Here is a 23983-nt window from a genome sequence, read left to right on the forward strand (position 1 = left end):
TTGTTACTTAGTTATTGCTTTCCTTTTGAAGGTTTCACAAATATTATAGGGTAAATAAGCCGGCCTTCAAATACCTGTTGGACGTGTTAGCAGCCCATATTCCTCCTCAACGCAAGTCATTTGGATTATCCCCATTAGTAAAACTAAGTGCTGCTCTACGCTTTTTTGCCGAAGGTGGCTACCAGACGGGCGTAGGAAAAGATCGAGACGTATCTGTGGCTCAATGTAGCCTAAGCAAAGTTCTCAAAGAAGTCTTAAATATATTTGAAGAACACCTATGTCCAAAGTGGATAAATTTTATCAAAACGGAAGAAGAAAAACAGAAAATTTCTTTAGCTTTTTACGTCAAGCATGGAATTCCTAGCGTAATAGGATGTGTTGACGGGACGCATGTCCGCATTATTGCTCCTTCAAGGAACAAACACCTATATTATAACAGGAAGGGGTACTATAGTTTAAACGTAATGCTGGTAAGTAATTCCACAACTTTTATTTTTTGCAAATATGAGAGGATTTTCAAAATATGTACAGATCTGTGACCACGAGATGAAAATTCGGTATGTGGATGCATCCCATCCAGGTGCGTGCCATGACTCTTTTATATGGAACTTTAGTGAAGTGCGAAGTTACCTTGAAGAAGAATATCTAAGAAGAGGCAGCACTTATTGGCTCCTCGGTAAGGTTTTGAATGATAAAATAATTTGTAAACTAACTTTTTCTTTTTTAATAGGAGACGCAGGATATTCCTTAGAACCGTGGCTTTTAACGCCTCATAGATATCCACTGCAAGATGACATTGAAGTTAAGTTCAATGAAATTCAATCCAAGTGCCGCAATGTGATCGAACGAACGAATGGTGTATTGAAAAATAGATGGAGATGCATTCTTGGTGCTAGGGAGCTGCACTACGCACCAGCAAAAGCCGCTAAAATTACGAATGTATGTTGTGCATTGCATAACATATGCATTCATTTCAAATGCAATGATGTTGTTGAAGACCTGGAAAATGATTGTGGCCCTACCATAGAAACTATTGATGAAGTTCATGTAGCTCCGTCACGGTATTTGTCCATTGCTCAAAATATTAGAAATAACATTGGAAATAATCTTTAAATTTTTTCACATTAATAAGATCAAATTTATTTTAATTATATTAGAAATTCATTGTTGTGTATCACATTTTATTTAAAATAAACTTATCATTACTTCAAAAGTAAACAAAAACAAAAAAAAATCATGTTTTAAAACTAAAAAACAAAACTATTAATTATAGTAATTATATTCAGGTACAATTAATGCGAATATTTCAAGTCTTCTATTTCCAAAAGCCGTCTGTTTTTATCAATTTTGTCCTCCACTTCTCTCAGTCTCAATTGTTCCATCACCAAATTGTGGCGCTTTTGTTCTCGCAACATTTCTTTTTTTAAATCACAAAGGCGGTCAATCGAGCGATATACTTTTTTAGTATTTTGCTGCTGCTCTGCCATCGCTTTGAGCATTTCTTTTTGGATGGAGATTTCTTCCACAAGTACATCGCGAGACGAGCCCTGTATGTTTTCTTTTTGCACACTTGTTTTCATCTTTTTCAATGGTGGCTTTTCAGGTGTATTATCCGAGTTGCACACACTAGTTTGAAGCACCTCACAATCTAGCAGTAAAAAATCATCCAATTCAGATTGAAGGCTCTGAGGGTTTTGCTTTGAAGACCCTAGCCCATACGTCTTGGCCACACCTTCCACAGACTCTTTCATATTAATTAAATTATATATGGCCTCTTCGGTAGCTGAAAACGTTTGCTCCATATTTGGGCCTCCACCAGTTCCATGCGATGATTTAAAATTTTGTGCCGCCTTGTGTCGCACGTATTTTTTTTGATCGCACCATACCTGAAAATAGTTCATGAGTTAGGTTCTTTTAAATAAACTAATTTAATATTATTCATACCTTCTTCCACTCTGGAACAGTCTTTGATGGTGGTCCCGCCGCGTTTAACTCGGATTCCAATTTGCGCCATACCTTGTTGACCTCCTCCTTATTTCTTGTTGACCATCCCCGCGCAATATCTACATTTAATTGCATTGTGCTAATAAGGATGTCTAATTGCTTTTTATTTGTCGTTTTTGACCTGAAATTACAGAAAAATTATTGTTTTTCATTGTTTTTTAATAAAATACTTACATTTTGGTCGCAACTCCCTCGAATTTTTTGGCGGAATTATTCCCAACAAATGTAATCGTTTTCCCCTTTTTTTTGACATTCGTAATACCAATTTTCTCCCAAGGGAAGAGTTTCCCATTTTCGAAGTAAGTTTAGAATAAGGGAAAAGGGAAAAGAGAAAAATTCCCCGGGGAGATTTCGTTTAGAATAGGGGAACAGGGAATAGGGAAAAAATTCCCAGGGAGTTGCTATTGAGAATTGGGCTAATAGAAAATAAAGGTTTTACATTTAAACTATAATATCCCTTCCTTTAATGTAGGTGCTTGTTTCATAAAGGAGCAATAATGCGAACATGTATCCCGCGTGGCGTAAAAAGTTGAAGAAATTTACTAGTTTTCTTCTTCTGTTTTGATGAAATATATCCAATTCGGGCATAGGTGTTCTTTAAATATATTTATGACTTCTTTATGAACTTTGTTCAGGCTACTCTGATCTTTTCCTTTTCTACTCGATCTTTTCCTACGTCCTTTTTGGTAGCCACCTTCGACAAAGAAGCGTAGCACCTAATCTTAGGTTAGGTTAGGTTATGTGGCAGCCCGATGTATCAGGCTCACTTAGACTATTCAGTCCATTGTGATACCACAGTGGTGAACTTCTCTCTTATCACTGAGTGCTGCCCGATTCCATGTTAAGCTCAATGACAAGGGACCTCCTTTTTATAGCCGAGTCCGAACGGCGTTCCACATTCCAGTGAAACCACTTAGAGAAGCTTTGAAACCCTCAGAAATGTCACCAGCATTACTGAGGTAGGATAATCCACCGCCGAAAAACTTTTTGGTGTTCGGTCGTAGCAGGAATCGAACCCACGACCTTGTGTATGCAAGGCGGGCATGCTAACCATTGCACCACGGTGGCTCCCTAGCACCTAATCTTACTAGTGGAAATAATCCAAAAGACTTGCGTTGACGTGGAATGTGGTCTGCTAGTACATCCAACAGGTATTTGAAGGCTGGATTATTTACCCTATAATATTGTATCATAATGGACTGAATGGTCTAAGTGAGTCTGAATCAAATCGGGCTGCCACTTTAACCCTATAAATCCCATGAACTAAGTAACAACCCCTTCATGTACAAGTATGTAGTTACAACGTTTCAGGCAACTCAAGTGGGTTAATGGCATCGCGTAGCTTTCTCCTTTCTATCCTTTAGACCTTGTTACGTTGATACGCCTCTCCTCAGCTACTACCATAAACACGGCACTAAACATTTTTGACGTTTTTCGCGTTTAACTCAACTTTTACATCAATTTAATACAATTTCAATTCAAAATTTTAATATTAAAATTTTATTAAAATAAAACACTTGAACAGCTGACTTCGAATACTCTGAATTATTTCTCCCATGTTATTCCCTTCCCCTACTGTTTAGAATAGGAGGATTTTATTCCCGGGAAAAATGAATTCCCAGGGAACATATTCCCTAGGGAATATTCAGAATTGGGCTAGTTAATTAATAATACGAATGGGAGTTTGAGTATTTCTGTCTCTCCTTACTCTCTCTCTAAAACGTCTCTCCATACTCTCTCTAATACGTCTGTAGCGACTATGTAATTTGTACAATACAAATCTAAGCATGGCAATAAGCACATGTTTGCGTGTGCGTCTTGAAAAACAAACGGTAAAATGTTCAACAGAAAACTTGTCTGATGGGCAAACATTAACAACATTTACGTTCTTTTCGCTGAAGAGTGCACAGCAAAGACAATAAACTTTAGGAAGATAGGAAATTGGCTACTGAGGAGATTAAACCATTTACCATGTTAGTTTCATACTCGAACCAAACGCGTATATGACAAGTATTGGCATAGCATTAAAATGCAAATAAAAAGAAATTAAGTACACGAAATAAATTTCTATAAAAGGGAAAATGTAATTTTTTTGTTGTTGCCTAAAATTTAACATTGTTTCATTAAGAAAATTAAGTTTGTCATTTAAAATATAAAAACGAAAAACAAATAAAAAAATTACAAACATGTATGGAACTAACATGGTAAATGCAACATTTGGTATGACGCAAGCCAATTTCCTATCTTCCTCAAGTTTATTGTCTTTGGATGGGTGAGGTCAAAGATAATAAAAGAGGAAGATGGGAGATTGGCTACTGAGCACATCAAACCATTTACCACATTAGTTTAATACTCGAACCAAACGCGTATATGACAAGTATTGACATAGCATTAAAATGCACATAAAAAGAAATTAAGAGCACGAAATAAATTTCCATAAAGGGGAAAATGTAATTTTTTTTGTTGTTGCCTAAAATTTATCATTGTTTCATTAAGAAAATTTAATTTTTCATTTAAAAAATAAAAACTAAAAACAACTAAAAGGTTACAAACATGTATTAAACTAATCTGGTAAATGCAACATTTGGTATGACGCAAGCCAATCTCCCATCTTCCTCTTTTATTATCTTTGGGTGAGGTAAGTTAAATTGGTGTTTTTTGTATATTCGCAAGAAATCTAGTGTTCATTTTTAATCTTTAGTGAAAATGCCCCGGGGAAGTGAACTTTCAGATGAAGAATGCGGAACAATTACCGTAATGAACCTTGGTTGTAAAAAAATTTGGATAAATGGACACGGCGATACACTGGTAGAAAAAGTTTCGTTATATTAATGAAATGTGTCATTGAAATTGAGCCAATGAAACAAATTAATTGATATAACGAAATTTTTCGTTATTATAACGAATTTTCTGTTAGTCAACGAAACGTTTCGTACTATTAACGAACATTTTCATTGTCTTAATGAAAATGTTTCGTTATATCAATGAAAAATTTTCGTTGGCTCAATTTTAATGAAATTTTCTATCATTTTTTGATCTTAGAAATAAGAGGCTTTTTTTCTTAAGTGAAAGTCACAATATATGATTATTAAATTACTTAATTTATCAGTAAATATTATTTCCTACTGTATATAAATCATATTTCAAAGATCTTAACAAAAAATAATGCACTACCAATGACTACACTCAAATGCACTAATTGGTTGGGTTTCATTAATATAACGTTTGTGTTCATTTATACAACGTTCGCCTTTCATTCATACAATGAAAAAAACTGGGTTCATACAATGAATGATTTTCATTCATACAACGTATAAGCTGCATCCATACAATGAATAAATTTCATTCATACAACGAATAATATTCGTTAATACAACGAAAAGGCTACGTTAATACTACGAAATGTATTCAATAAAGGGTTTCGTAAATACAATGTAAAATTACGTTGTTATAACGAAATGCTACGTTGGGTGACTTTTAATGAAGAATTTCGTTAACACAACGTAGAAATTCATCATATTAACGAAACTTTTTCTACCAGTGTAGAAATACTAACTTACCTGTGTAGACCAAAAGTGATTCCTTTTATTAATACCTGTTATAAAAAACATATCTGGAGGTCCGGGTTCGGATCCTGTCGAGACTCCCATATTTAAAATGAATTTTTGTTTGTTTTTTATTCTTATTATAAAATTTGGAATCCTTCAGGAATCATGTTTTAGTTCATCTGATTGGTGAACGATCAAACAATGTCTTGTTTTAGTCGACAACAATAACGCCAAATCTACACTAAAGACATTAGCCAGCAAAGAAACATATGTCTAGTTAGCCTTGTGAGATTGGTATCTGGCGTTTTCTTTTCAAAAACTTAATTTTCGTGAATCTTTCAAAAAATATTTACTTATTTTTATGATATCGTCGTGTAAGCGGCGTTTTTATGTATACAAAACTTTCCTTTCTGATGGATTCAATGTGTTTTAGTGTACTGGATGTCTACCAGTGTAATTATGTAAACTTTCGGTTGAACAGGAAATATTCATAATTTAGTAGTTTTGAGTTGAAATTTGTTATAAAATTTGCAGAATATGCTTTAAGTATTGCCATATATTCTGTTGCCACAATATTGTTGGCAAAGTTTGTAGTAATTTTAGAATGAAGTTTGGAGAATAATATCATGAAAAAAATGTAGTCACCTGCTTCAGAGATGTCATCTTGTTAATAAACTATGGGTGGAGCATACGAATTTACAAATTCAATATTTCGTTCGTATGTTTTATGGTTGTTTGTGTCAATATGGCAGTATTGTGTCATTTATTTGGGATCTTTGGTTTTTGTTTTCTTTACTTGCATCTACGCAAGACTTTCATATATAAATTATAAAAATAATTGTACGCACAAGAGTACATAAATACATATATAATAGTTTCATACATACATATATACAATATAATAGATAAGTAAAAAAAAAAGAATAGAAATTAACAATAGGGGTCGTGTGTGTATGTTTTCTCATTTAATGACTACTTAACAATTAATTGGCTTATCTGCACTTGCTAGGAACCGATCATCTTCGAAAATGTAGTACTTTTCTTTGTCGGGATAGAATTCGCTGGCCAATTCTTGAGTTTCGCTGTGGCATACAGCCTCGTTGAAGGTGCCAAAGGTTCGTAAGCTCTGAGCCAATCTGAATCTTCGTTGCTGTAGCTGTTCTTCAGAGCGATCGACTGTGGGTAAGTGGCATAGTGGAGCACTTGTAGCCACACTAACCAATGCCATGGCGTCACCTGTGTGCACCACCACATCGACATCTCGTTTCTTTGTCCAACTCATAATCCAAGAGACCACAAAGAAGCAGGCGGCATTCATTGGAAATGATCGTAGCAGTGTAGATGTCATCCCGCGAAAGAAGAATCGTATGCCATCGCTCTCATAGCCCTTTCGTATACAGTCCATGTAGCCATTGTACTTGGGATGTTTCAAATCGTCCGCCTGGATACATGTCTTAATAACATCAATGGGATATGTTGCCAGCCAGGAACATATGCCAGCAAGACCTCCAGCACAGAGGCCATATACAACATTGGGCTGACTTGGCTGACGCATCATGTACTCGTAACTGACAAAATAACTGGCAAAGCCTAAAATGATTAGAAGTTTCTTTCTGTCGCAGGGAGCTAGGGAGTTGTGGAGAACTAACCTGGAACATCTCTGGCAGCGGTAAATACCAGACCACGCATTGTGCCCCGCAAACCCTCATGTCTCACAATGTGTCGCAGGTATTCCAAGGGTCCTTTGAATTTCTGACCAGACGAAGAATCGTTTTGCAACTGTAGCCGTGTCTTGGCTAGTTCCATGGGAGAACAAACAATACTTTGGAAAAGACCCGCAACACCGCCGGCCAGAGCATGTGACATTAACGAATCCGGATCGGATCGGGAGCGCTGAACATTGCCATAGACACCAAATACAATGGCATTGACAAACCCTATGCCACCCATGGGACTAGTGATGCCACGGTATAATCCACTAAATTTATCTTGTGCCACAATAGAACGCATGCAATGCCATGTTCCCTTGTATTTGGGATTTCTAGGATCCTGGGTTTGTAAATGTACTTTGACAGTATCTAAGGGATGACCAACTAATACTCCAGCACAACCTGTTAATCAAGACAAACATGCGGTCAATGCTGTTTAGTATATTGATCCGTATATGGTGCTTACCTCCAACGCAACCAGCCAGAAAGTCTAAAGCCATTTTTCGATTCCAAAAATTTTCTGTCGTAGTTACTAATGGTTTCCTGACCTCGTCGCTTCCCTCGTCGCGATTATGGTTCACCTTCGACTGTTAAAGAAGAAAATAATAAAGGTGAGGTATTAACTTGTTTGCTATTTGCTTCAATTCAGGGATAGGAAATCGTCAAATACCGGCTGGGGGTGAATCTTATCTATCGGCTATCGCGGATCTCTTAATTAAAAATCGTTACTTGTTACGTATGCAATTAGAAAATTAATTGATTCAATTAATTTGTCAATCAATTTTGATACAGTTTCCAGCTAAAAACGTGATTGAAAAATTTACCGTTCCCAATTAAACGTTTAATTTATTAAATCATCTTTTTAATTGAAATTTAAATACACTATATAGAGTGAATGCGGTATTATATAATACCTCATTCACACTATATACGAGGGCGGTTCAGAAACTTCTTAGCCTATCAACGAAAGAGAATAGTTAGTTTTTCAAAAATATTTTTATTTTTCAATATAATCTCCAGAAACTTCAACACACTTTTCTAACAATTCTATCCCTTGATTAAAATAGTTTTCCTCAAGGTCTTCAAAATAGTGGTTTACAACTGTAATTGAATCTTCATTTGAGGTAAAACGCTTGCCAGCAAGGACTTTTTTTTTAGATTTGGGAACAAGTAAACGTCACTGGGAGCTAAATCAGGAGAATAAGGTGAGTAGTCAAGCAACTCGTACTTTAATTCGTTGATTTTAGCTATTGTTAGAACACTCTTGCGCGCTGGTGCGTTGTATTGATGAAAAATTATTTTTTTCGAGTTGTAAGTCAGGACGTTTTTCTCGAATTTGTACATTTAATTGATCCAAAAGCTTGTTATTGTTTTACCCTTTTGCAGATAGTCAATCAATAAAATATCTTTGAAGTCCAAAAAACCGTTGCCATAACTTCACCAGCCGATTGAATTGTTTTTGTCTTCTTTGGGGCACTTCCTTCAGCTTCAGTCCATTGTTTGGATTGTTCTTTTGTCTCTGGAGTATAGTGGTGGATCCATGCCTCATCAACAGTTATGAAACGACGCTTAAAATCCATTTTATTTCGCTTAAAACGATCCAAACAAGCTTGAGAAATGTTCATTCTTATGCGTTTTTGATCGACTGTTAACAAATGCGGCACCCATCTTGCAGAAAGCTTTTTCATCTGTAGTTCTTCATGCAAAATTAAATGGACTCGATCATTTGAGATGCCCATGATATTAGCAATTTCACGCACTTTTATTCATCTTCAATGCTTGTACGACCACGTTTAAATTTAGCAACCCAATTTTTTACTGTTGCATATGAAGGAGCACTTTCACCTAACACATTCACCATATCATTATGAATTTCTTGTCCCGATAAATCTTTTTTATGTAAATATTTAATGACAGCACGCATTTCGAAACAAAATTTAACATGTGTTCATAACAGAGATGGAAGTTTCCAAAACACTTAACTTTTTTCTGTTTATACCGCGCTTTTTGTACTAGGCTAAGAAGTTTCCGAACTGCCCTCGTATATATGTTTACTCGAAATTTGTAAATTTATATATGTTTAAAATCACACATATTATTTTTATGAAACATTCATGCCCCAAACATGATATATTCTAACATATTAACATATGTGTCCAAGGCCGTATTCAGGGGGGGGGGATGAGGGGGATCAAACCCCCCCCCCCCCCGAAATGAATGAATATTTTTATATAAATAAATATATATTTTTAGCTGCATAGAAAAATCTTATCGAAGATGTTGAAGAAAAGCTGGAGGTTTTATTTTGAAAAACGCTTACCTATAACACACGCTCACAAAAAATCGCTTCTGTAACATATACTCCCAAACATATTTTGCTTCAAGCATATACATTTTTGGGTATTGCCCAAACATTTATATGTTTGATCTCTTCCAATATATAATATGTTTGAAAGCATATTAATCTAACCAATATATGTTTGGGTAGTCTATGTTCGAAACATTTTGTATTTTTGCATCCAAATTCAATAATGTTGTCTTCCAAAAAACAATATGTTATTATGTGAACATATAATATGTTTGGAAGCATTTTGCACCCAAAAATATTATATGCTTAAAAAAAATTCTCCCAAACAATATTGTGCTCAAAATTTTATTTATTTATTTATATATTTACAATCATAACGAATTATGAAAATAAACAGGTAATATAGGTGCTAACAACATAGGTTTTCGACCTGAATGCTCAAAATTTTGTTTCTGCCCAATTGTATATTCCCCCACATCTTTCTCACTTCCACGAGCTTTTTTAGTTCTTAGCACCTTTTTCTGTAATACAAACATTGTAGAAGAAATTATTCAATTGTATGATTTTTTATTTTATTTTAATTTTACCTTTTGCCGGACGGGGATTAGAACAGCGGACCACACAGTTTGTAAGGATCAAAGAAGTAGCTGATCAATTGCCCAAGGAAAAATAAAATGTTAATTTTGTAATAACAAGCAACAACCACCAACTTAATTCAATATCGCTCCCTGTTAAATAGCGCTCCAAGCTACTAAACACATATATGCTTATAGGCTATTTCTAAATTAATATATGTTTGCATCCAAGCATATTATATTTACAAACATTTTATGTCCCAAACATAATATGTTCTAACATATTAACATATATGTCCCAAACATGTTATGCTTGTTTATGAACATTATATGCTTGCACTCAAAAATATTGTGTTTAAAAATTTGTGTTCCAAACATATAATGTTTATAGCCAAACATATGAAAAACCGCCTTTTTCATCCGTGCACTTGTACAAATCATAGAGTACTAGTTGAAAAGTCCGTCAAACGACGGCCGAAAAAACAAATTGTTTTTGTTCTCGCACCACAAATTTCATTTTTGGAAAATGTCTTTCTGCTTTTTATTTGTGTTTGTTTTTCTTTTTGTGAACATGACTCGCTTTGTTTAGCCATAGCAACAACAACGAAATAGCCAAACACACATGTGTAAATTAAATGGCGCAAAACCTGCGAAAAGAACCTGCCTAATTCAGCGATGGAAGCACTTGGAGAGTGCAATAAAGAGATATTTCCAAACGTGCATATTCTTTTAAAAATTTTGGTCAATTTGTCAGTTACTCAGGGATGGAAAATACAATTTTTAAGAAAGTACAAAAAAGTTATTTTTTGAGCGGAAAGGTAATTTTTACAAAAATTCCACTGGAAAATTATTGTCAAGAGACTAAATTTTAAAGAAAATAAAATTTTGGCAAAATTTTCTATATAAATAAAATTTTTACAAAATTTTCTATATAAATAAAATTTTGCAAAAATTTTCTATAGAAATAAAATTTTTACAAAATTTTCAATTGAAATAAAATTTTGACAACATTTTCTAATAAAAAATCGATAATATAGAATCGCATTCTTTTTTCGACTAAAACATTCTTGAAGATCAATAAAATCCTGTTTTTGACTATGTCTTTTACAAAATCGAGATTTTCTTCCCACATGAACATGTCTGTTTTGCCATATTTGTAAAAGACTATTAGCAAATAAGGTTGATAAAGACTTTCTCAAAGTATTAAAATATTTTGTCAAAGATATTGTACCATAAATCTGATATAGACTCAAAAATGTCTACAAAACAGGTACTAAATCATTCGCGGGGGTACTACGGTACTGACCGGGCTGAAAAAGTATTGAAAAAAGTACTATAGTACTGCATTTTCCATCCCTGCAGTTACTACGTACTCATCCGAACTTTCATTTTCAACAATGAAGAGATTAAAGACGTATCTTAGAAATTCGACTAGCGAGAGTAGACTCAATGGATTGGCATTAATGTCGGTTCATCGCCGAATAAATGTGCCGACTGAAGAAGTCATTGATTTATTTGCTGCCCAAAAAGCCCGTCGGCTCAATTTAATATTGTAAAAATATTGTATACATACCTATGCATAAATAAAATTTTCTACACATGAGATTATATGAATATTTTTTTTTTTAAGTTGAACCCCCCCCGAATTAAAATCCTGGCTACGGCCTTGTATGTGTCCCAAACATTTAGTGTTAGTTTAGGAACATTACATGTTTTAACTTAAATATATGGTGTTTAAAAATTGTGCCCTGAACACATTTTGTTTATATCGGAACATATGAAAAACATATTTTTCTAACAGTGCAGCAACCTAACATTCTATCATTGTAACAGACAGAGAAGGAATCAAAGAAACAAACAGGATGAACGTAGGTTAGGTTAGGTTAGGTTATGTGGCAGCCCGATGTATCAGGCTCACTTAGACTATTCAGTCCATTGTGATACCACAGTGGTGAACTTCTCTCTTATCACTGAGTGCTGCCCGATTCCATGTTAAGCTCAATGACAAGGGACCTCCTTTTTATAGCCGAGTCCGAACGGCGTTCCACATTGGAGTGAAACCACTTAGAGAAGCTTTGAAACCCTCAGAAATGAAATTACTGAGGTGGGATAATCCACCGCTGAAAAACTTTTTGGTGTTCGGTCGTAGCAGGAATCGAACCCACGACCTTGTGTATGCAAGGCGGGCATGCTAACCATTGCACCACGGTGGCTCCCTAGGATGAACGTAAAACAAGTATATACAGCAGTAAGTTCGGTTAATTGTACCACTAGCTGTCAAATTGTATAAAAACTACGGTTTCTAGAAGCCCAACAACTAAAATCGGGATATCGGTCTATATGGGGGCTAAAACAAACCATGGACCAATGCACGCCATTTCGTGCACATCTCTTTACGATCCTAAAATATGTCTAGATTTCCAATTTCAGGCAACTACGTTTTCTAGACGCTCAACAACTAAAATCGGGAGATCGGTCTATAAGGTCTCTATGGGGGCTATACCAAACCATGGACCGATGCACGTCATTTCTTGAACATCTCTTTACGGTCCTAAAATACGTCTAGATTTCCAATTTCAGGCAAATTGGATAAAAACTACGGTTTCTAGACGCCCAACAACTAAAATCGGGAGATCGGTCTATAAGGTCTCTATGGGGGCTATACCAAACCATGGACCGATGCACGCCATTTCTTAAACATCTCTTTACGGTCCTAAAATACGTCCAGATTTCCAATTTCAGGCAAATTGGATAAAAACTACGGATTCTAGAAGCCCAAGAGGTAAAATCGGTCTATTAGGGGCTATTCTAAAACATGGACCCATACCCACCATTTTCGGTACACCTCTTTATGGTTCCAAAATACCTCTAGATTTCCAATTTCAGACAAATTGAATAAAAACTACGGTTTATATAAGGCCAAGACTCCAAATCGGGATGTCGGTTTATATGGGGACTATATCAAAACATGGACCGATACTCACAATTTTCGGTACACCTATTTGTGGACCTAAAATTCCTCGGATAAAAACTACGGTTTCTAGAAGCTCAATAAATAAAATCGGGAGATCAGTCTATAAGGAGGCTACTACAAAACAAGGACCGATTCACACCATTTTCGGCATACATATTTGTGGTCCTAAAATACCCCTAGATTTCCAATTTTAGGCAAATCGAATAAAAACTACAGTTTCTAGAAGCCCAAGACCCCAAATCGAGGGATCGCTTTATATGGGAGCTATATCAAAACCTGGACCGATATAGCCTATCTTCGAACATGGCCTCCTTGCCGATAAAGACATGTCCGTGCCAAATTTCAGGTGCACATAAGTATCAAAATCAGGCGATTACAACTAAATTTCGCTTACATAGATATGTTAGAATGTTAATTTTACTCCCTGTGCTAAATTTCACTTAAATAAACCCTCAAAAAAATATTGTTGGACATTGCCGAAACATTATTATGTTTGTTATATGTGCACATATTATATGTTTGGAAGCATTTTGAGCCCAACAATATTATATGCTTGTGATAAAAAAAATATTTCTGCCTAATTGCATATTCCCTCACATCTTTCTCACTTCCACTAGTAGTTAATTCTTATCAACTTTTTCTGTAATACAAACAATGTTGAAGAAATTATTAAATTTTATAAATTTGTTAAATTTTACAGTTCGCCTGGCCGGAGAATCGACCCGAGGACCATACTGTTTGTAAGCCAACACACTAGCTCTTATTGTCATCAATAGACAATTATCGTTATAAGTTATATTTATATAGCATAGTTTGCGGCGCCCACGAGCCGATGCAAACAAAACATTATTTAACAGAATCCTACCTTTGTTGGCCACGTGGAGCAATGGTTAGCATGTCCGCCTTGCATGCAAAGGGTCGTGGGTTCAACTTTTTTTTTCCTTTTTTATACTTTGTCTGAATATTTTGACTTACTCGTTCCGATTTTTTTACGAACCAAGAAAAAAATTGTGCCCATAATGCCAAAATGATAAACAAAATCACATGTCCACACATACATAAAATGCTGCTCTCAATTAAAAACACATGTTGTCTATTTTCTTAGTTCCGAATGTCTATTCTGTTTGCTCATTTAATATTCAAATTAAATAATGTCTAGACTTAACCATATCAAATTTTTGTCGAAGCCTTATTAACATGCCAAGCGCATAGCCAAAACAAATGAACACATAAAACAATTTTCCGGAACCACATAAAGGGTGATTTGTTAAGAGCTTGATAATTTTTTTTTTAAAAAAACGCATAAAATTTGCAAAATCTCATCGGTTCTTTATTTGAAACGTTAGATTGGTCCATGACTTTTCGAAGATAATTTCATTTAAATGTTGACCGCGGCTGCGTCTTAGGTGGTCCATTCGGAAAGTCCAATTTTGGGCAACTTTTTCGAGCATTTCGGCCGGAATAGCCCGAATTTCTTCGGAAATGTTGTCTTCCAAAGCTGGAATAGTTGCTGGCTTATTTCTGTAGACTTTATACTTGACGTAGCCCCACAAAAAATAGTCTAAAGGCTTCAAATCGCATGATCTTGGTGGCCAACTTACCGGTCCATTTCTTGAGATGAATTGTTCTCCGAAGTTTTCCCTCAAAATGGCCATAGAATCGCGAGCTGTGTGGCATGTAGCACCATCTTGTTGAAACCACATGTCAACCAAGTTCAGTTCTTCCATTTTTGGCAACAAAAAGTTTGTTAGCATCGAACGATAGCGATCGCCATTCACCGTAACGTTGCGTCCAACAGCATCTTTGAAAAAATACGGTCCAATGATTCCACCAGCGTACAAACCACACCAAACAGTGCATTTTTCGGGATGCATGGGCAGTTCTTGAACGGCTTCTGGTTGCTCTTCACTCCAAATGCGGCAATTTTGCTTAGTTACGTAGCCATTCAACCAGAAATGAGCCTCATCGCTGAACAAAATTTGTCGATAAACACATTTCGAACCGAACACTGATTTTGGTAATAAAATTCAATGATTTGCAAGCGTTGCTCGTTAGTAAGTCTATTCATGATGAAATGTCAAAGCATACTGAGCATCTTTCTCTTTGACACCATGTCTGAAATCCCACGTGATCTGTCAAATACTAATGCATGAAAATCCTAACCTCAAAAGAATCACCCTTTACAAGCAGATTCACAGAAATTGCTCTTTTTGATTCTCTCGCTATGTTATGTTGATATCTTTCGTCAACCCTCCCGGTCTCCATCTCCATCTCTATTTCTTTTTCTATACTCTTTCTCTGTCGCTCTCTCTCAATAAAATATCACAACATATATATGTTTACTCGAAATTTTTTAAATTTATATATGTTTACATTCACACATATTATTTCTATGAGACATTCATGTTCCAAACATAATATATTCTAACATATTAACGTATATGTCGCAATCATTTAATGCTAGTTTAAGACCATTACGTTTTTGCCCTTAAATATATTGTGTTTAAAAAATTCTGCCCGAAACACCTTTTTTATATCGGAACATATGAAAACATATTTTTCTAACAGTGTAGGAGTAAGACTTTGGTCTCTGTGGTCATATGAGTGTAAATCGGCCAAATGATATATATTGGAGCTATATCTATCTGAACGGATTTGGATCAAAGTTGGCACACTTAACAATACTAACAGTTGAACTCCTTATGCAAAATTTTAATCAAATCAATATGAAACTCTGCCCTCTGTAGCCATATAAATACATATCGGGAAAAGATATATATAACAGCTATATCTATACCTGAACCGACTTAACTGATAGTTTGCAATATTTACGAGACTCTCAAACGATTTGAATATACGAAATTTGAAGAATATCGGTTGATAAATACGTCATTTATGACAAAATCGGTTATAAATATATGACAGTATTATCTAAATCTGAACAGATTTTTTTTTCAAAATCAATAGGGGTCTTTGAGCCGAAAAAGACCTCACTCTAAATTTGAGGGCGATCGGACTAAAACTGCGATCTGGACTGCACACAAAAATACATCAACAGACAGACGGCCTGAGAGACAGACATACGGACATTGCTAAATCGAATCAGAATTTAATTCTAGGGCGATCGGTTTACTAAAAGAACTGCTCCTTCTGGGCTCTACATAACATACAAATGCATAAACTTTTTATACTCTGTGCCACAGTATTGCTGAAGGGTATAAAAATGTGCTAGCAAGAATTAAATCTGAAGGCTGAGCGTGATGTTTTGCTGAGTGTGAGTTTGGTCTTGAACAAAAATTTGAATGAACCACCCAGCAAAAAAAAACGTCGCCAAAAAAGTAGTGCAAATGTTCTTTTTCGTTCCGGAAGAGGTGCAAAATTGGCGCAGAAACGTTGAATTTAACATAAGCTTGTCATAGGACGGATGTCCACCATTGCACTGACTTTGGTCGTAGTCAAAATGACGAAGGATGACGTTAGTGTATGAGAAATAAGGATGACTTTCAAGGGTTAAGAATATGAGAAAACTCGTATTAGACGTAGTATAGTAGCAAAATGGTAAATCGTCACGTGTTCACCCAGAAAAAGTGACCCCTTCTTTAAGTTAAAATGAACTCATTGTGAAGAAAGTTGAACTTCGTATAGCGCCAAAGACAGTTTTATTTGTTTCAACGATGTTATTTTCGTAGAAATAAGGTAGAATGCATTCCATATATTAGTTAACATTTTCCACATTTCAGAACACAAATTTTTAGCACACATAACCTGTTTGGAACATATTTGTTAAAATTTTAGAACATATTATGTTTGGGGCATAAACATTTTTAAATATAATATGTGCAGATGCAAACATAAATTAATTTAGAAATTGCTTATGTGTTTAAAAAGAGAGAGGGAGTATAAGAAAAAGTAAAGATGGCGAATGAGAGAGAGAGAGAGAGAAAGATAACTAAAAACATCAACACAACCCAGTGAGGTTAAAATTTCAACATGGAGGAATATGTAAAACGTAAACGATATTGCTTATTTACTTATAAATGTTGTTTATAAAAATATTTGAAGTATAATATTCAAATAAATTATAAATTTTTTAATTGTAATACAGCACAAGTATGTTTACGATATTTTGCTGCAAGTAAACAAATGGTAGTAACCAATTGACGCCTTGAAAATATATATTCTAAAGGTAAAACATAATATGTTTGAACAATACAAGTAATATTTTGTTTGGACAAATACTGAAAATATATATGTATGAGGCAGAATGTGTTTGGGGTTACGAAGTGATTTTTTGAGCGTGTAGCAGTACAAAAACGATGAAATGTTGCTCCTGTGCCGAATTCTGGAGGGAAACACAGGCTTCTAAATGACTCAGATGCCCGCTTGATATTACGCCAAATGCAAAATAAAAGTTCGAGAATACGTTAACAGGTTGTCTTGTCAATAAACAAGAATGTAAGTCCACCAAAGGCTTGTAGAGCGTTTCGCAGATTTGGATATGTGTCAGAAGTTAAAAAGAAAAAATTAGCACTACCTGACAGAAACTTAAAATCTGACAGATTTATATGTGACGCTCTGTACTAAGGATCCGAAATTTAAGAGAATTTGCTACATCTGTTTCAAATTTCAAGCACTCCGCCGTTAGTGATACAATAATGCGTCTCATATGAAAATGTACCAAGGTAATATGTCGATTATTTCTAGAATCCCAGACACAAAGAAAAAATTACAGTCGAACACTCTGGTAATACTTGGGACTACTTGGTAACGATGATGGTAACCCCTTAATATCAAGGCCAAATATCTTTAAAATGAAAAAAAATTGTGATTAAAAGAAAGTTCATAATCTTGGTTTTAAAAATGTTCGCATCCCTCCGTTAAAATCGCGTCTCTTTGAAGTAAGGCCACTTTTCCTTAAAATAAGGAAAAACATGTTTGCTTTACAGCATTACCCACATATTCATTAAAGTTAACGTAAACTTTAAACCTACTATTACCATAAAAATTCCGTTTTTGAAATTAAAAAAAACAACAACATTTTTTTTACTTTCTGTTATAATTTGGATTTTATACCGCATTCACATTTCTAAATACATTTCCAAAATGCACTTTAACTAGTTTGCCTTATAAAAACAGGATTTCAAATCCACTATTAGTAGATTTCTAACCAATGTAAATGGGCTATTACACTGAAAAAAAACATGCCCGGATTTTGTCTTCACACACCCTCAAAAAAAATCGCTTCTTTAACATATGTTCCAAACATATTTTGCAGGAAGCACATATATTATTGCATACTGCCGAAACATTAATATGTTTGTTTTATGTGAACATATTATATGTTTGGAAGCATTTTGAGCCAAAAATATTATATGCTTGGAAGAATTTTTCCCAAACACGATTGTGCTCATTCCCTAACATACTCGTAATTTTCACTTCCACGAAACTTTTTAGTTATTGGAACCTTTCTCTGTAATACAAATAATGTTGAAGAAATTATTCACTTTTATACATTTTTTAAATTTTACCTTTCGCCTGCACGGAGAATCGAACCGAGGACCATACAGTTTGTAAGCCAACACACTATCCACTGGGCTACGTAGCTGTTATAGTCACCAGTAGATAATTATCGTTTTAAGTTACATTTATATAGCATAGTTTGCAGCGCCCACGAGCCCATGCAAACATAACATTATTTAACAGAAACATACATTTGTTTGCCACGTGGAGCAGTGGTTAGCATGTCTGCCTTGCATGCAAAGGGTCGTGGGTTCAATCCCTGCTCCGACCGAACATTTTTTTTTTTGTTTTTTTTTTTTTTAATTTACACATTTATATTTATACTATATTATTTTTTTTTAAATGAAACTTCGAAATGTGTGTTATTAAAGATTTATAGTCAGTAACAGTGCTTGATATAAACGAAATTGACTGATTTTTGGATAAAATATTATTTTTTATTGCAAAAATAACAATCTTGTAATAAAAAACTGTTTTTGTACAAAACTTTAAAATTTGGAAGGAATTCAAAAACTAACAAAAGAAGAACGTGGAGTCGAGTATAAACATACATACATAATTTTATAATATAAACATAAATTTATTTAGGAGTGAACAGTTTTTTACTAGCATTTAACACCATCGCTCTAAAATTCCTTTTATTTTTCTTTAATAATTCATTTTAAAGAAAATAAACTTTTTAAATTGTTTTAGCTGTAAAACTCGAACTTAATGCCCGCTTTTATATTTGATGGTGTCCGTCAACTCCTCGTGGACTACTTTTTAATAAAGAGGAAATAAAGTTTGTTTTTTTTTTACATTTTACTGTGTAATTTTTCACTATTTCCTCCTTATTTCATTTTACTGTCCCAACTCTAAAAAGAGTATAGTGCCCTTTCGTTATTTTTATGAAGACCCCTGATTTCTTTTAACGAACCAAGAAAAAAATTGTGCCCATAATGCCAAAATGATAAACAAAACACATGTCCACACATACATAAAATGCTGCTCTCAAGGCGAAAACATAAGCTGTTTGTTTTTGAAATGTCTATTCTCTTGGTTCAGAATGTATATTCTCTTTATTCAAATTAAATAATATTTAGACTTAAACATATCAAATTTTTGGCCTTATCATAAAACAGTTTTCCGAAACAACATACAAGCGGTTTCACAGAAATTGTTCTCTTTTGACTCTTTTGCTGTGTTATATTGATATCTTTCGTCAACTCTCCCGGTTTCCATCTCTATTTCTCTCTATACTCTCTCTCTCTGTCGCTTTGAATAAAATATCACAACATATGTATGTTTAGTCGAAATTTGTAAATTTATATATGTTTGAATTCACACATATGATTTTTATGAAACATTGATGCCCCAAACATAATATATTCTAACATATTAACATAGATGTCCCAAACATTTAGTGTTAGTTTAGGAACATTACATGTTCGCACTTAAATATATTGTGGTTTAAAATCGTGCCCGAAACACATTTTGTTTATATCGGAACATATGAAAAACATATTTTTCTAACAGTGCACTTGTGAGTTTGATATTGATTCCGAGCCGAAGAGGCGGAGAATTGAAGTAAGGACACATTTAAACCCCGATTCTCTTTGAAATATGAGTTTTTAATTTAAAAAAATTAATTTATTACTTGTTTTCAATTTTTTTATTCATGCAAAGCAAAGTCCATTAACGTGTGTTACTTACGACAACTTAAATTTCCAAATTTAGACTCGCTATCATTAGCGTAGCTAGACAATTTTGCTAGCTAAAAATTAATAGACTGAAGTTATAGATTCATTTAACCCTCTAATGCCCAATCCTGCCTTTAGGCGGGCTTCGTTATATGAGGAAGCCTTTAGTAAAACACACCTTAAGCCAACAAAACTGGGTAAAATAAAAAGAAAATTTCGTTAAAACTGTTCAAGAGGCTTTGCAGCATATACTGAATTTTGCCGTATAATTTTTTCTTGTGGCGAAAAAATTGGGGCATTAGAGGGTTAATATCTTATTTTATAAAAATGAATAAAAAGTCAGACTTCAACATAACTAGACAATTAATTTATAATAAAGCAACTAATAGTTCCATAATTTTCCCAGCAAAAAATTTGAAGTTGTTCTAAAGACACAACTTTAAGGTAAAAGCACTTCCAAAAATGTCCTCATTAAGATGCTAATTGTTTTAGCTATACTGGAAGTTTTTAAAATGCAATTTCTACAACTTTTTTTTCATATTTTTAATGGGTATTTTTTTAAATACGTTAAAAAAGGGTAAACATTAATAACATTTTGCCGCAAAAAGAGCCAAATCTATTCTAGGAATATCGATAATTTTTGGAAATGTTCGAGGTCAAACGTTTCGGTGTAAGAATGCATTAAAAAAATAAACATTTTTTTTTGGAAAATTGTCACACAAATTTTTAATTCACATTCAAAACACTGAATTCAGATCACACCCTAAAAAGTCATTCAAATTTAGTGCAACAGCTGTTGAAATGGTGGACATCCGTCCTAGGACAAGCCCATGTTATATTCATAACTTCTGCGCCAATTTTCCACCACTTCCGGATCCAAATATAACATTTTCACTACTTTTTTGGTAACGCTTTCTTGTGGGAGATATATAGAAACAATGGAAAATCGTAAATAGGTTTTCAAATTCTGGGGGGGGGGGCTAAAATTTTTCTGGAGGGGTCTAAGCCCCCTCCCCAGAGGCCTTCATACGCTTATGCTCGCTATAAGTAAAAATTATGAATTATGTTTCAAGTAAAACCCGTCTTTTTGTAGCCAAGATGCAAAATTTAAAGACGATTTCATTAACTTTGAAGATTTTTTCAGAAGTATTAAAGCCAAGTTGTCCTTAGTAAAACGAAATTTACTTTCATGTTAGGGTACCCAATTGTAAGTTGAATCTTTTATAATTAATTATAAGGACAAAACGGCTTCATTGAAAAGCTTATCGACTTTTGGACAAGGAAAAAAACTTTATATCACAGAAATGCGTCTTCTATGCTAAGCGAAATTCGCATTCGTATTTTATGGGCATGAAATCTTTGGCGTCACGATAATATTTTTTTTCAGTGCATACTGACATTTATTTGTCTCTATTTGAAAAAGCGGAATCAATACCAAACTCTTCAAAGGAAAGTTAAAATAGTTGGATCCAAGTCAACTTTTTTTAGTTGGTCTACCAAAGTATCAAAATCAAGCCTACACGCAAAAAATAAAGATAACGATAAGAACGAGACAACAAAGAATAAATCTTTGATTATTACAACCGTTACCATGTTCATTATCCCTAAAGGGGAAGAGAGTTTCTTTTCTTGTTTTAATTAAAAGTACAGCCTATACTTTTTATGAGAGTGTGAAAAAAAAAAAACAAAATTCACACATCGAATATTTGTGACTGTATTCATTTCCCGATTTTCCCACAGTGAATTACTGATTTGTTTACTACTAATCAGGATATGATATAACTTGGCATAATTACATCGTTCCACTTTATTACAGATGGTTTTGCGGGGCAAATTTATGTACTTACATAGTGTTTTTTTATGTTAATTTTTTTTTTGATTATTTTTTCTTTTTGTACGATGATATAGGCACGAAATTGGGGATAGTAGTTGGATCTGTTTCTATCTATCCTGTAGTACAAATTCCACTGAACACAATGAGAGAATATACCGGAGATACAGATATATGCATATCGTTCAGCTGCACCATTCGCGAGATATCCACCAGCTAAAAGGCCGTTGGCAAATTTTGAATTTCTGAGTTTTTATCACTCACAAACGCTCGCGAAAGCTTGCAGTTAAATTTTTAAAAAGGCGCTACGGAAAATTGATCGAATGGATCCCTGAATGTGGTAGCTTCAATTGAAATTTGATCGAAATTTCGGGATACTTTGTTTCGCGACAACACTTCACTTAACACTGACTTTAAGATTTTCTTGGGATCTGTGTCGTTTCTGGGGGGTTGGAAATGTTCAATTTTCGAATCGAATCTCAGAACACGCGTCAAATCTTTGCACCATACTACGACGAACGTACATAAACGATAGGCATGTATGTACGTCGTCGTCAAATGCAAACGCCTATATACAACTGATGTTAATACCGAAGAGATACTCGAAGATGTTTCTAAATAATAAAAAAAAAAAAACAAAAATCATAAAAAAATACAGAAAATCGCCACAATTCATTCCAGAGATAAGAAGGCTCGATTTTACGACAACGATAGACGACAACAACATCAACAGCGCATTCAGGAAAAATACAACGAGTGTAAGTACACTCAATATGGAACCGAAGAAGAGGAACCCGGGCTTCGATCAGTAAATACCAATACATATCCCACTGACATTTTGCTATACCAATTCAAAGCATACTCCTCTCACCCATTCCACCGCCCTTTCTTCCATTCAGCCGGCCATCCACCATTGATCCATTCATGCGTCCGTCGTTCATCCTATGCTCGAAATTATTTTCGATCGAGTCTTAACACTAGCCACAGATCGATTCTAAGGTTATCAGCATTTGATGGATACACTGCACAAAACGGTCACCGATTTGTCGTTCATCACTGTACCCTGATTGCTTTTGCTGGACGATTTGCTGATGTCAAAGAGGACGTAGGTGATGACTGAGAGTATGTGATTTACTCGTACGTACCTACGACAAAGCAACCAAATTGTGGGCTTGTATTTTCGCATGCTGCCGTCATAGCTAATTGCTGTGCTGAATTTAAGTGGCACTCCGTAGATGTAGACCAACAACTCTGTACGCTATCTGTGAGTAATGGAAAAACACCCCACTCTTAGGATTGACTGAGCCGTCGATGGTTTGTGGCAGCCAAAGATGTTGATGATGGGAAAACAGAAGCCTATCTGTAGATTATCGGCTGGGAGGTTTTGGGAAAACTGAATCATTTGCTGAACTTTACCTTTTGAATGTCGTAGATAGTCCATAGCGAGGAATTGGACGTCATTATTTTCCGACTGCAGTATATGGCTGATTACAAGTCCGTGTTTTCGATTTTGAATGTATGAAATACGTTTGCACGTTTTATTATTATTATGTTTTTTGTTTTTCCTCTTTTGTTTTTTTGCTAATCAAATATAAAAATAATATTTTGCTTCGGTTTAAAATAAATTGTAAACACCAAAACACTCTATGTTTTCGTTATTTTTGATTATTTAGAAAGATAGGGGTTTCCGCTATGAATCAAAGGGGTTTTCACTGTTCTTCCATAATAATCCCAATAGCAAATTATTACTTTCAGTGGATAAATATTCCAAATTAAATATTTGACTTTTAGAGAATAAACATTTTTTTATTATCAAAATATATTTTAATATCAAA

The 23983-nt window shown here is 34.5% G+C and overlaps 2 protein-coding genes across 3 annotated transcripts; both read right to left on the reverse strand.

Moving 5' to 3' along the window:
• Window positions 1-1108: 1108 nt before the first annotated feature.
• On the reverse strand, window positions 1109-2423 carry LOC142225642 (uncharacterized). The gene is made up of 3 exons (XM_075295443.1): window positions 2179-2423; window positions 1945-2125; window positions 1109-1886 (listed from the first exon to the last, which is right to left on the reverse strand). Coding segments are annotated over exons 1-3 (777 nt in total). The 5' UTR covers window positions 2181-2423; the 3' UTR covers window positions 1109-1292.
• A 3852-nt stretch (window positions 2424-6275) lies between these two features.
• LOC142225643 (mitochondrial basic amino acids transporter) lies at window positions 6276-23447 on the reverse strand. Of its 2 annotated transcripts, none has more exons than XM_075295446.1 (4): window positions 23294-23447; window positions 7728-7848; window positions 7202-7663; window positions 6276-7142 (listed from the first exon to the last, which is right to left on the reverse strand). In XM_075295446.1, exons 2-4 carry the CDS (start codon window positions 7759-7761, stop codon window positions 6529-6531), a joined length of 1110 nt encoding a protein of 369 aa, XP_075151561.1. In that variant the 5' UTR covers window positions 7762-7848; window positions 23294-23447; the 3' UTR covers window positions 6276-6528. The 2 variants fall into 2 exon arrangements, with proteins under 2 accessions (XP_075151561.1, XP_075151560.1); XM_075295445.1 differs by lacking the exon at window positions 23294-23447 and adding an exon at window positions 22165-22714.
• Window positions 23448-23983: the final 536 nt, after the last annotated feature.

Source organism: Haematobia irritans, chromosome 2 (genome assembly GCF_050003625.1).
Source record: "Haematobia irritans isolate KBUSLIRL chromosome 2, ASM5000362v1, whole genome shotgun sequence".
NCBI classification, from domain to species: Eukaryota; Metazoa; Arthropoda; class Insecta; order Diptera; family Muscidae; genus Haematobia; species Haematobia irritans.